Source organism: Podarcis cretensis (genome assembly GCF_951804945.1).
Source record: "Podarcis cretensis genome assembly, chromosome: 4".
NCBI lineage: Eukaryota > Metazoa > Chordata > Lepidosauria > Squamata > Lacertidae > Podarcis > Podarcis cretensis.
In genome coordinates, this window is record NC_137173.1 from 81,130,387 (window position 1) to 81,143,673 (window position 13,287).

General features: G+C 38.7%; 1 protein-coding gene across 1 annotated transcript in view; it reads left to right on the top strand.

Annotated features, from left to right (window-relative positions):
• TUBGCP3 (tubulin gamma complex component 3) overlaps positions 1-13,167 on the top strand; it is a 54,455-nt gene extending 41,288 nt beyond the window's left edge. Inside the window, exons 16-22 of the mRNA XM_079972581.1 lie at positions 170-238; positions 3,136-3,271; positions 9,966-10,054; positions 10,218-10,349; positions 10,715-10,855; positions 11,383-11,499; positions 12,087-13,167. Coding sequence (XP_079828707.1) covers positions 170-238; positions 3,136-3,271; positions 9,966-10,054; positions 10,218-10,349; positions 10,715-10,855; positions 11,383-11,499; positions 12,087-12,245 — 843 coding nt within the window. The 3' untranslated portion in view covers positions 12,246-13,167. The remainder of the gene's footprint in view (positions 1-169; positions 239-3,135; positions 3,272-9,965; positions 10,055-10,217; positions 10,350-10,714; positions 10,856-11,382; positions 11,500-12,086) is intronic.
• Positions 13,168-13,287: the final 120 nt, after the last annotated feature.

Sequence of the window (13,287 nt, forward strand, 5' to 3'; positions counted from 1 at the left end):
GACTTGCATTCTGTGCCCAATAAGAAAGTATGGGGAGGGGGGAATCCCTCCCAACCAATTTTGATTGAGTAAAGTAAAACAGGGTCATTCCTAATAGCTAAATAACTATTGGAAAACAGCTAAATAACAATATATGTGTTTTGGTTAAATGCTGATAATTCTTTTTAAGGTGTCTCCTGGTGATACTGGTTGGGATGTTTTCAGCTTAGACTATCATGTTGACGGACCGATTGCAACAGTAAGGATATATGTATATTTCTGTATCTCTAGCTCTATATCTATATCTATCTCAGTTTGTCAATTTTCACCCCCACCCCCACTTACTTCACTTAAATACTTTGTTACTAAAATAGCCTTTGTACTTTTAGCATTGCATGATTAAAGAGACTGCTTGGTATCTTAGATGTACCCATTGTATTAAGAGTACAGCCAAACTCTCAATTTTCCTAAATTATTAATGAGTGTTAAAATGCTACATTTTAAGACTTTCATTATTTGAAATAAATAATTCATTTGTTCTGTCGGAGATTTTTAGAAAGTACTTAATAAATGGATTTTCATTTTCATCCATTATTCTGAAACTGTAGCAACTAATTTGGGATAATTTGCAAGAACTGTGAGATGTATTTTAGGGGAACCTATTTGTACTCTTTAAATAAAATCTGATGTGTAGTATTCATTAAAACAGATGAGAAAATAGCAGCACTATTGTTCAGAATGCTTTTACTATATGTAAAGAATAGCATTGCTTTCTGAACAAGGTGTCAGAAGTGAGAGTTTGACCAGCAAGGTATGTATAGTTTAGTGAAAGGAAGATAATATCTCACTTTCCTAATTTGTTAATCTATTTTTTCATGCTCTGATTTTCCTCTGTAGATTGTAAGTAGTTGCAGGGCTGTGTAACCAATTTCTTTATATTTAGGATATTGTTAACTGTTTGATATCTTATTTTTTTAAACAAAAAACAGCAATCCATCTTTGGTAAAGAAGAAAATGTAATGGAAGGCATCCTAACATCTGTAAAGCTTTAATGCAACTACCGTATTTTTCGCACCATAAGACGCACCGGACAATAGGATGTACCTTGTTTTAGAGGGGGGAGAACAAGAAAAAAAATTTCTCCCCTTCTCTGCCCTGCGCCCCTTCAGCGAAGCGGCAGGAGGCGCTGCACAGAGAGGGGAAGAATTTTCCCCCTCTTGTTTTCTCGCTCTATAGTCGCGCGTCACCTCTCCAGCTGGGAGAGGGTCGAGGGGCTATGGCTTCTTTAGCCCCGCACACGCTCTCCCAGCTGGAGAGGTGGCGCGCAGCTAAAGAGGCTCCTGCCATAGCCACTGTCACCTCTCCAGCCGGGAGAGGGTTGCGGGGCTATGGCGTCTTCGCTCCATAGGACGCACACACATTTCCCCTTCATTTTTGAAGGGGAAAACGTGTGTCCTATAGAGCGAAAAATACGGTATATAAACAATAGAATTTGAACCTGTAAATAGAATGTAGACCTGTAGTTTGAATTTTGGTCCTCCCTATAACCTTAGCCATGGACTGACTGATTGGTCCTGGGCAAGTTATACTCTCAGCCATAATTTTCCATGCATTTTTGGTAAGCCAGTAAGAAAATTCCGAATACTAGGTTTCAATACATAAGAGTTTGTGCCAGTTAGGATAATGGGATGTCCCCTTGATCCTTGGTGCAGTGTAGCTCCTAGCTTCTCCTGTGTAGTCAGGTGGGGGGAGGAAATTTAGTGGTTCTTGCTTTCTGTTCCAAAATTAATTCAATGCCCAGTTGATCAGATCTGAAATCCCTCCCTAATTTTAACATGTCATTTCTTTTTAATTTCCTGTGTTTTCAGAGGGAAAAGATATCGTAGATGAGGCAGTGACATTCACAAGGAGGAGTGTTGCATTTCAGTATTTTTTTAAGCATTGCTATTTTAGGGCAGCAAGGATCAAGCAAAAGGAGGATCTAGTTGTACTTGAGCTTGATCCCGACAGCTGCATCTCAGCCACCTGCCATATTCTTCCGTCAGTAACCCCATGGCCAGATTCAGTTTTTAAACCTGAGTTATTTCTAGACAAGGAGGGGAGAGATTTAATGGCTCTCTTCCTCACCTTCTCTCCATCTGGTTGGAATGAGACCTGGGGCTGTCATACAATGGCTGCCCTGTGTGAGTCTAAGGACAGTGGCAGCAGGTGTGGTCTGTCCGTGTACCCATTGTCTGTGTGTACGATGAAAGGTTTGCACAGTCCTCTGTGCATGTAGACTCCAACGTGTAGGCAGAGTTGGGTTGACATTGTGCAAATGGAAGTGTTTCTTCTTCTATTTTTACATTTTTATCTCACCTTTCCTTCAAGAAGCTCAAAGTGGCATTCAAGGTTCTCCATATCCCCACTTTATGCTCACATCAACCTGGTGTAGGTTGTCATTGTTTGTAAAAAAAGAAAAGAAAGGGTTCTGACCTCCCTTTGTTGCCTCAGCCTGGTCCTCGGACCCTTGTTGGCATAAAAGAGTCCACGAGAAGAGTATCCTTGCAGAGTACTTTCTGCTTTTATTCTTAAAGGTCTTTCTGCAAAAGCGACTGACCAACTGTACACACATCAACACTACTAGCTTTCACTAACCAACCAACCAACCAACAAACTAACATTTCTCACTCTATATATACAACCTGGTGCAGGCCGCTGACTCATGCTGACCCAGCTTTTTTTTAAGCATTAAAGAAACAGCAGCCAATTTTTAGCCGTGACTGGCCTAAGGTCACTCGGTGAGCTTCATGACTGAGTGGTGGATTTGAAGCTTCATCTCCCAGGTCCTAGTCTAACACTCTTACCACCACACCACACAGGCTCTAAATGCTGCACAGATAACTTAAGCAGTAATATTAGAGGTTGAACCTGGAACACTTTTTTTCTACCTCTGTATTTGTCTTGTCACCTTGCTTCACACAGAAGTCCTTGTATGCCAGTATGGACTTCCCATGGCTTTTGATGGACTGGATCTTGCTTAAATCTTGTTGTAAATATCTTAACTCTACCTCAAGTGTCAGTTGGTTGCTCTGTGACGCTATCCAGAGACCCTGGAAGCAAGTAAAGCAGCAGCATTAAAGGCACTTAAAATCTCTATGTTGCTCATATTTGCAGGTGTTCACCCGTGAGTGCATGAGCCACTATCTGAGAGTGTTCAACTTCTTGTGGAGGGCAAAACGGATGGAATATATTCTCACAGACATATGGAAAGGACATATGTGTAACGCAAAGCTTCTGAAAAATATGCCAGGTAAGGGAGTAACCAACCGTATTATGGCAAAATTACACAAACAATTGTTTTCAAACCAAACCTCCTTATAGGTTGCTTTGTGTGAGAGAGAAATTTATTTGTACTGCTGAAGTCTCTCCAAATTTCAGAAGGTTTCCTGCAAGGGCAGATGTTATTATTTTTTTTTAGGATGGTTTGTTTTAAGTTAACAATAACTTAATTTCCATGTTTTTTTATAATCCTGGTAACAAAACTGCCAGATTGCACACAAATAGGATAGGGGCTTTTGTTCCAGGCACCTAAAAAGTTGATGGTTCTTTGTAAGCCGCTCAGAGGTCTTCATTCGAGTAAGTATATTGCTTTTGGTAAATAAATAAATAGGCAAGGGAGAGAACAAAATGGGATTTGCTTTCTGGGTAAAGAGTTTCCCTCTGGTTACAAGCTTGACATGTTGGTCACAAGAGAGGTCACCCTCTGCCCACTCTCCTATTTGCTCTCCCTTTCCCCATCACTCCATCCTGGCATCATTCCTTATGTGGTGAGATTAGAGACGTTGCTGTAGCTTTTAGCAGACATTTTCAGAATTCTCTTTTCATCTGGATTGCCATTGTTCCTCAAAGCACTTCAGCATCGGCCACTTCAACTTGTGCTGCCTCATACAGATTCCACTTTTGCCTTCGATACACCTAAAAGTCCTCTGAGGCTTCTTTCTTCAGCTCAGGATTTGGGATTTTTCCAAATCCAGTGCACTACCCTAAAGTTTATTACATGGATACACATAATATTATGTGGAAAGCATAATGTCAATGCAGCAACCACCCCTTTGCCATTGTATGTATCCCATGGCTGCAGTAGGCAGCCAGGTATCAGGTAAGCTGGGGAATCATGGCCAATGTGCAGTTGGTGGTGCTGAAAAACATGCTTGGCACAATGTGATGTTGAAATGGCCCACAAACGTTTGGTGGGGTATTGAGGCAAACAAACTTGTGTCTTTTATTCTGTTACTGACTTGTAATTTGACTTCATTTCCTCTGTAGACTGAGAGCAGCTAGTGCGGTAGGGTGTGTAGGGCCACACAATCCTATGCATGTTTACTCAGAAGTAAATCACATTGTATTTCATGCTGTTATTTCCTACTTAATGTGTGTTTTAGGATTGCGACCTGAGTAAAAAAGTTCTGAATTCAAATTTCACCTTGATCATGAACATATCTGAGTTCCTTTCCCTTAACGCAATATGAGGATAGCCATCTAGTCTGTTGCACCACTAAGATACATTGGATGCTTAAAATATTCTGCTTACTGCATTGCTATATATAATTGTTGTTGTGATTGTGGTTAGATAGGTCTCTGGTTTTCTTAGTGGGTCTTCTGAATATGTTCAAGCTGTCCCCCAGCCCCTGAGCTTTTCAATATTGTTTTAGGACTCAGTGGACCCTTCAAACTTTTTTCTACAGATCAAAACCCATACATAACTGATATTTTAATGACCACAGCCTTGACTTTTAATTGATCAGTTTTACAACAAAATTAGTAGATTGCACCAATATAGTATAAAAATAAGAGCCCCTAGTTCAGGGCCTTGTTAGACTGTTGGTATATCCAGCTGTGGTCAAGATAGTCGTATCCATTATCAAGAAAAAATAAATCAAGAGCAGGGTTAGCTACAGATATTCCTGATTCTTCTGAAACCTTTGAATAGACTACCTGAATGGACTCACATTTGAGAACCTCTGTTCTAGCTGAAAGGCTTCAATAAATGAGATTAGTGACCTACATATAACTCAGAATGCTTTTCAATCCACCTTTCCAATAAATTAAGCAGCAAACTACCTAGTTGTTTGCTCATGGCTCTGGTTGGTGGATCAAGTTTGTGTGGTCATGGGTAAAAGGACACTGCTCCTAAATATCTGCAAATACTCCCTGGTCTATGTGGCCAGGTGCCCATGTCTGGTTCAGTGGGCCAGGGGTAGCTCAAAGAGTTGTTGCTTATTTTCAAAGCCACTGGCTCATTTCTTCCCCTTCTTCTCTCAGCTTGGCTGTACTCTCTCTGTTTTGTTTTTGAGGCTGCTGCTGAGCTGTATGCATTCGTGGGCTGTAGCAATGTTGTGTGACTGGAAAATATTATTATGTAGTGAGTATATTTTCTATAATGAAAGAGTTTCAGTGGGGAAGTCTGTTTACTAAGATTTTTTTTAAAACAACAACACAGTTCTGCAGGTTTAATAAGAATGATGAAATTTTTGAAATAGCCTTGAGGGGGCAATAGAGCATTACGGTTCTTTATTGACCAGTGCCTTTTTCAGCTCCAGAACTCTCTTCCAGGCTTGCAGAGTACTGATGTATGTATTGCCATTTGTGATACTAAACTAAACTAGTCTTTAGACTAAATGAGTTAAGCCCTGCTTTGGCATAGAATTATATGCATTTTCTTGCTTTTGTGAATGGGATTTTATGCACATCACATTCTGGGTTTGTTTGTTTTCTGGGTATTGTTAGTCAATTTGGATTTCCAGTAGGTTGGTATACAAATGTTTCAATTAATATATAAATAAGAATCAAACCAGGGAGATGGAAAGTTCTTTGTGAGTGACTGCCAGAACTGAATATGCAGTGGAGACCTGGTAAAACTAGCATTCGTTATCAACTGCAGCTGCTGGCAATCATGCAAGGTTTTGAATCGTGCATGACTCTTTAGGCAAAGATTTTCACATGTTATGTCTAGGAAAAAGAATTCAGTCAAGATATAAAGCGAAGAATGTTAGCAATCCAGAATGCATGCCTGTAGTATGACACAGCCTACCTGAGGGATATCTTTGACTTTAAAGTGAGTACAAACTAAAAAATAAATTGTTCAAGTATAGAGAGCAAAAATTTCCAAGGAAACCTGGAATGTTTGTTATGACAGACACAAGCAAATAAAATAGCATCTTTGGCCTCTGTTCACTTTCTGGACAGTGCAAGTGTGGAAAATATGGAAGTCCAAATTTTCACCTAGAATTACCTCCCTCCCTCCCGTCTTCCTAGGCTAAAATTCTCTACCCACCTTTCTGGGAGTATGCCCTGTTGAACTCAGCGGGACAAACATCTAGATAGATACATAGGAAATTGTGCAGTAAGAAAATAAGATCTAGCAGGTAAACATATTGAAACATGACAAAAAGAAGGGCATTGTAGATGTTGGATGTTCAGGATAATTCCAATGAATTGTTAACTAGAATGATATGTGAGCTAAAGGCTCCTGTGTTACATACCCCTATAGTTTTGCAAATAATAAACCATTATCATCCAGTGATCTGTTAAGACTCAAACCTCTAGAGATTTTACAGAGAGTTGTTATATGGCAATCATGAGTTAGGAGTTCTATGGGCTCGATCTCTTGGTTGCATCAGTTGTTATTTAAACTTGGCTACAAAGAATACAAACTTCGTTATATAAACCTGGGCTACAAAGCAGAGCAGGTACAGAGAGCTTTCTGGAGGACAGGGGTCTAGGTGAAATTCTTCTGCTAGGATGAGAAAATGCATCTAATGTCAGAGCCTAGCACTGTTGGGAGGGTTTATTTAAAATGAGAGAATAATACCCAGTCCCAGTGAAAAGTTTTATTTGCAGCAAATTTACTGCAAACTGTTGGCATGGTTGTTAGGAAAAGGTATTTATACATGTGATGCGGCTGCCCTCACTTGACAGACTCCTGGGATGCAATCCTAAATTAATTGGAGAATATATCAAAACAGAAGTCCTTAACTCTTCTCGTGTAACACTTCTTTGTGCATACAGGGAACGTAAACCCCTTAAGAGTCCCTGAAAATTGCTAGAATTTCTATTGTTAGCAGCCAAGAAGGTGATTCCCAGCCAGGCATTTGGAAAGCTAAAACAATCCATTTAGGGAACAATTGGCTCTCTGAAATCAGTAATGGAGAAATGTTTTTACCAGTTAAAAGTTGCAACTTTTATCATTGTTCTTGTTTTATCTATAAATGCGGGGGGGTTTTTATCTGCAGTGTTCACTTTTTAGGCAGCATTGCTCTTTAAGTGGGATCTTTAGCATAACACTAAGAGGAGGTCATGAAACCCCACTGAAGAAGCTGGACATGCTTTTACTTGGTGCTGCTACTGGTTGTTTGTCTTGCACACTTGAGTCCACATACGATTCCTTCCTTCTGGGTTTTGTGGCTGTTTCTTTCTTTCCCATATGCGCTGCAAATTTTACATATGTGTTATCTGAGAGCGCAGGAATATCAAACACGGTAAAGAATGGTTTGGCCTTTCTATGTCACAGGTAGGTTGTGGCACACAGGTGGGTTTGGTAGCATGCTGTGCAAACAGGGAAGCTTTGGCGTCGCCTTATCTCCTCTTGAAGCTTGTTCCACACTTGAGTACCCTTGACTGACAATGCCTTATCTCCTTTCCCCACAAAGTTTGGCCTAAGCATTTTAGTGACTCTCTCCCAAAAGAGAGTTGTAATCTCTGAGGATCATGCACTGGAAAGGCAGGCTCTATCTTCCAATGATGAACATAAATAGCCACTGGAAAGGAAGCCACCAGGCAGGACTCCCATTATATGACAGTCACATATCTATGTTAATTCACAGTAGGGTGGATCAGGATTTAGAATATTGGCCTGGGTCATGCATGAAAACCCCTGTATAACCATGGAGCTATTAGTGGCCTTGGGTAAGAATGTCTGCTATTGATTAAAGAGAAGGCCACTGTCATATTTTATTTGCCTTTTTAACAAACAAGATGGAATGAGACGGAAAGTGCTAAGGTATATAAAGGAGAGGCATAAGTAGAGGTTCATGTTCGAACTGAAGTAACTCAATGTGATTGTTTTTCAGAACATTATTCTTGGAAATCACCTAAATAGACATTCTGGTTTTACAGCACCTTTTAAAAGAGAGTTGGACCAAGAAAAAAAAAAAAAACCAGGCAAAGGCTGTATAAGAAAAATGATGAAGATCCATCATAACTGAGCTTCTGTTCAGAATTAAGCAATCTATGTGATACTTCCTTTTCTGCGGCTTTTCCAGGAATCCCTGTTGACCACAATTCATGATTTCTCATAGGCTGTTGTTGCCATAACCTTCACCTTGGTATCACCTAGTCAATTTTCCCAATTGCCGTAGTCACTATTTTGACTGTTACTGTTTACAGTTCATACTAATAAGCATGCAGACTCAGAATTTAAGCATGTTAACTCAGGAGGAAGCCTTGTTGTGTTTAATGGCTCTAACACCTATATTAGGATTATATCCCTAGTTTAGAGATCTTGACAGCATGATCCAAACGCAAAATTCATGGGGATGAGAGAGTTTGAGTTCAGCAGATTTTGGGGGTTTCCCATGGGCTATGCTGACCTATGTTTTTCACCTCAGCTGAGCCATACATACACTGGTATTAAGTCATTTACCTTGGTTCAGCCAGCAGGGCTTACAGTGATGTAAGTCTCAAAAAGAGTGGGGGCAAGGAACCTATTCCAAACCCTGTGATCTGGGATCCAAACCGCATCTAGAAGTATCCCCTTCCAGCCTCCTATTATTATTCCTGTTAACCAGGAATTCTTTGCTGTATACATTTTCTAATTATTAGGAAATATCCAGTATAACTATTCTAGGGTGAAGACTTTTTATTGCTCTTCATTCCATATATTTTCTGGTTGTTTCTGGCTGGCAGCTGGGGGAAAAAAATTTTCCCCACAGATAGCTGCAGGTTATTCTTTCTCATGTAATTTTTGCTCTGTATAGATCTTGGCAATTTTGCTCTGTATAGATCTTTGTCATCTTGGTATAGTCATTGGTTTGCTTCATTCATTCTGATGCTGTTTGCTCCTATAACCCAAGACAAAATTGGGTAGTGCTGATGTGCCTCAACCAAAATGTTGAGAGAGAAGTCCAGTTTGCCTCTGAGCTTTTGAGACATTTCGGAACAAACGAGATATTTTTGTATAATGCGTAATCATGCTGTATATGGAATATTTTCATCTGCTCTGCCAGGTCACGCATTCCTTCCCCAGCACACAATTTCATCTATGAGGGACTCAATTTATTAACATTTATACACACTGTACCATTAGTTAAATATTTTCCTAAGTAATCTTGTATCTTGAAAGTTCCTAGTTTGTCCTTCCAAATCTCTTGTGGCAAGCCAGAGGGGGGGCTTAGGCATCTGATGTTTTGTATATGTTGCTGAGAAAAATTAACCTTCTCATAATAAGAGCTCTGTTCAGGCTCCTTTGCTAGTGGATTGCCACCTGTTACAGCAGTGCTAAGCAGACTTTGTTTCCCAGCCACAAAGGTCTTTTACCTATTATTCTGTTCCACGTTCTAATTCCTTTTGATTACAAATCTTGTTTTGTACCAGATCGCCAGAGTTTTGTCAACCTATACTATTAATTTCATTTTCTTGTTTGATCCTGCATTATATTTTCTGTTAATATGGGGGTGTATTTATTGCAGGCAGAGGCTATCATAGCTACCCCTCTGGAAAATACTGAATTTATGGCCGTAAATATACTGAGATTAAAATGATAGTCCACATATAGTCTCCTTTCTTTGAGAACCCGTTATCAATTTATATATGTCTTACTCCTTTCAAAGATGGGTGCAGGTAGCTGTTGTATTTCAGGTGTGTGTGTGTGTGTGTTTAAAAAATAATGGCTAGATGAACATTTCCATTCTAAGTTTTAATATACATATTCTTTGAATTTCTTACAGAACTTTCTGGGGTGCTGCATCAGTGTCACGTTCTGGCATCAGAAATGGTCCATTTCATTCATCAAATGCAGTATTACATTACATTTGAGGTACCCTTTAACCATCCATTTTGTTGTTTGTTTGTTTGAAGTTGGAAGAACGTGCTTATTGACGTGAGCTTAATTATGTCACAGAGGTATAGAGCAGAGAAGTTGCTATTTAAACAGTCTCTAAAACAAAGTGAATCTCATTGCTGGATGTTTTGTTCCATAGGTGCTTGAATGTTCATGGGATGAACTGTGGAACAAAGTTCAGCAGGCTCAAGACTTGGATCACATCATTGCGGCTCATGAAGTTTTCTTAGATACAATTATATCTCGCTGTTTGCTGGATGCTGACTCAAGAGTAAGTCTCATTTACCTATTTATATATAATGTAAACATTTTTGTAATTATTTATGCTTTTGAGAGTATTTCTGGCAACGCGCACTGGAGTTTTATTTGGAGATGAATTCCACTGCGTTCAGTGGGTCTTCGTTGCAAGCAAAAAAAAATGTTTAGGATTAGAGCCCTGGTAAATTTAATCTTTTATGGGATGATCTGGGAGAACCTCCGTACTGAAATCAATTTTTCCATGTATCCCTTTGCTCTAGGAGGAGATATTAAATATAACAATCTTTCAGCAGTTTCTTATAGGCTGGCAAATCTTAGCTTTTCTTTGAACATTTCATTTTTGGAGGTTTTGTCTTCCTTTTGCAACTTTTTTTGTAGATGCTGCTCAACCAGCTTCGAGCCGTCTTTGATCAGATTCTTGAGTTTCAAAATGCCCAAGATGGCCTGTACCGCGTTGCCTTGGAGGAGTTGCAGTTACGGTTGCAGTTTGAAGAGAGAAAGAGAGAGAGAGAGCTTGAGGTACAAAGGAGTTTTCGGTGGCATTTTAAGCACAAGAACGTTGTGAACACAACAGGCTGCTTGTGTTTAATACCAATTCAGTACCAAATATCCCCTCCTTTTCTTTGAAAGACTGAGCAAATAGGTATTTGGATAAAGTATTAATATGAAAAGCAAGTGTGTGCATGTTTACTCAAAAGTAAGTTGCACTATGCACAGTGGGGCTTCTAAGAAAGTACATATGCCTAGATTACACAGTACATTTAACCCAGATTGGGGTAACCTAGAAGCTGCAATGGACAAACCTTAATTCTGCCCCCCCCCATTAAAACATAAATTAAATTCTTTTTCATGCTTGGTATGTATTGTTTGTAAAAAGTTTCTTCTGTCTTAACTTCTTGGCTTATAACCGTAAGAGATCACCAACTAAATTTAAGGCACTTCCTCTTAATAAAACAAAAATTAGCATGTGGCTTCAGATTTATTGATGTGCACCTGATAATTTCTCCGTTTTTTTTCATTTCTTTTTTACAATGTATATTGTTAAGGGTGAATGGGGAGTAAAAGCTTCAGAAGAGGAAGAGGAGACTAAAAGGATTAAAGAATTTCAAGATTCAATACCAAAAATGTGTTCACAGCTGCGACTACTTACCCATTTCTATCAGGTATTTTTTAAAAGAGGAATTTTTAAAATATTGACGTACTGATAGCTGGTATCTGTTTTCTGGTTTAAAGTGCACACTGTTTTAATGCGGCATGCAAGCCTTTCCAGGATTTGGAAGAAGGCAATAACAATAAAAGTTATGTTATGAATACATTAGGGAATGTGACATTTGGCTTCAGTAGATAAAGAACCAAGTCCATAGAGGTTGTCCCAGACATAAAAGTGCCTACGTAAATGATTGCACTCCAGAGTCTGTGTTTATGCTGACCATTGCCACTGTAGGTAGACAACATTTTTACGAAGCATTCTCGCTAGAATAATTTTCGTGGATTGGCTTTGTTAAAAACCGCCCCGTCAAAACTCAAGACAGGAAATTCACTAACTTTTCACCTGCTTTTATAAGGACGGGGCATTGCAGGAGCTGCCTATCTCTTGCAGTGGATCACTTTCTACTTGTTATATATAGTGGAATTTTCAAGGATTGCTATGGAATAGTGACATGCTTCACACCTTTATTTCATTACACATGTTCATTTGTGTGACTTCTTATGAATGCCTAATTTCTCTGTTTTTCTTTCTTTCTTTCAGGGCATTGTGCAGCAGTTCTTGGTATTACTGACCACCAGTTCTGATGAAAGTCTTCGATTTCTTAGCTTTCGATTGGATTTCAATGAACATTATAAAGCTAGGGAGCCCAGGCTTAGGGTTTCTTTGGGTACTAGAGGACGGCGTAATTCACATACATAAATCTCCCTGCAATGAATGTAAACCAGGATCACGGATGTGTAACCCGTTGTTGGTTGTGGCAGTCAACTTGGCATACTAAAACCAAATGGCATGCAATAGGTGTTTGTCATTATCTCAAGCAACCTGTTTTCAGTCATGTGATTGTGCAACACTTGTGCAGAAAGCAACATGGCTTATTTTTTTATATTTAATGGTTGAGATTACTAAATGGGTTTAAACTGTTGCAATTTTGCTTTGGTAGTCCATTAATCAACCAACTATATTTTGTTTGTGGCTTTTAAAGCACATTCCACCATCATTGATATTTGTCGTCAGGACATTTTATCCACATGCAGAAACACACTTGTTTCCTTTTACACTAAGCAGGGCTGTAATTTTCCATTTCAATTTAGAAACCACTTTTATTTTAAAACCTGCCAGTTTAAGAATCTGGCCAGAAGTCTATCTTATTTCTTTTTCAGTGTTGTGGTGTATTGACTGTGTGGGGAAAAAATTAGTCACTTAAAATTACACACATTAATGTTTTCAACATTTTCAAAACTGATTTATTTTTCCAGAAATTTTTTAACTGCTTTACAGAAACAAATATTAGAGACATAACAGAAGTCCAACACAACAAATAGTAGAAATGAAGTTAAAACCTCAGTGATCTCCAGTAATGAAACATGTAAATATTGAATAGATGTGAATGAAGTATTTTGTGTTCAAATCTGATGTATTAGAAATTAATTTGGATAATGAAGACTACTTATTTCTCTTTCCTTGCCTATTTTTCCATTGTAAATATTTATATATTGCTGTCCAGATGTTAGGGGGAAACATTTTTGTAAAAAAAAAAAAGTCACTATATATCATCACTCAATTATCCATTTGTTATATTCACAGGTAAAAGCTTAGAAAATAAACACAATTATCTTTCAAACTTTTTTCTGTTTCTTCTAACTGACAAAGTGCCTGATTTAATAAAATTATTACTGAATTATAGGGCCGCTTTTTCTTTAGCTTGTCTCGATACCCATACAGAATGTCAAGTGTACATTAT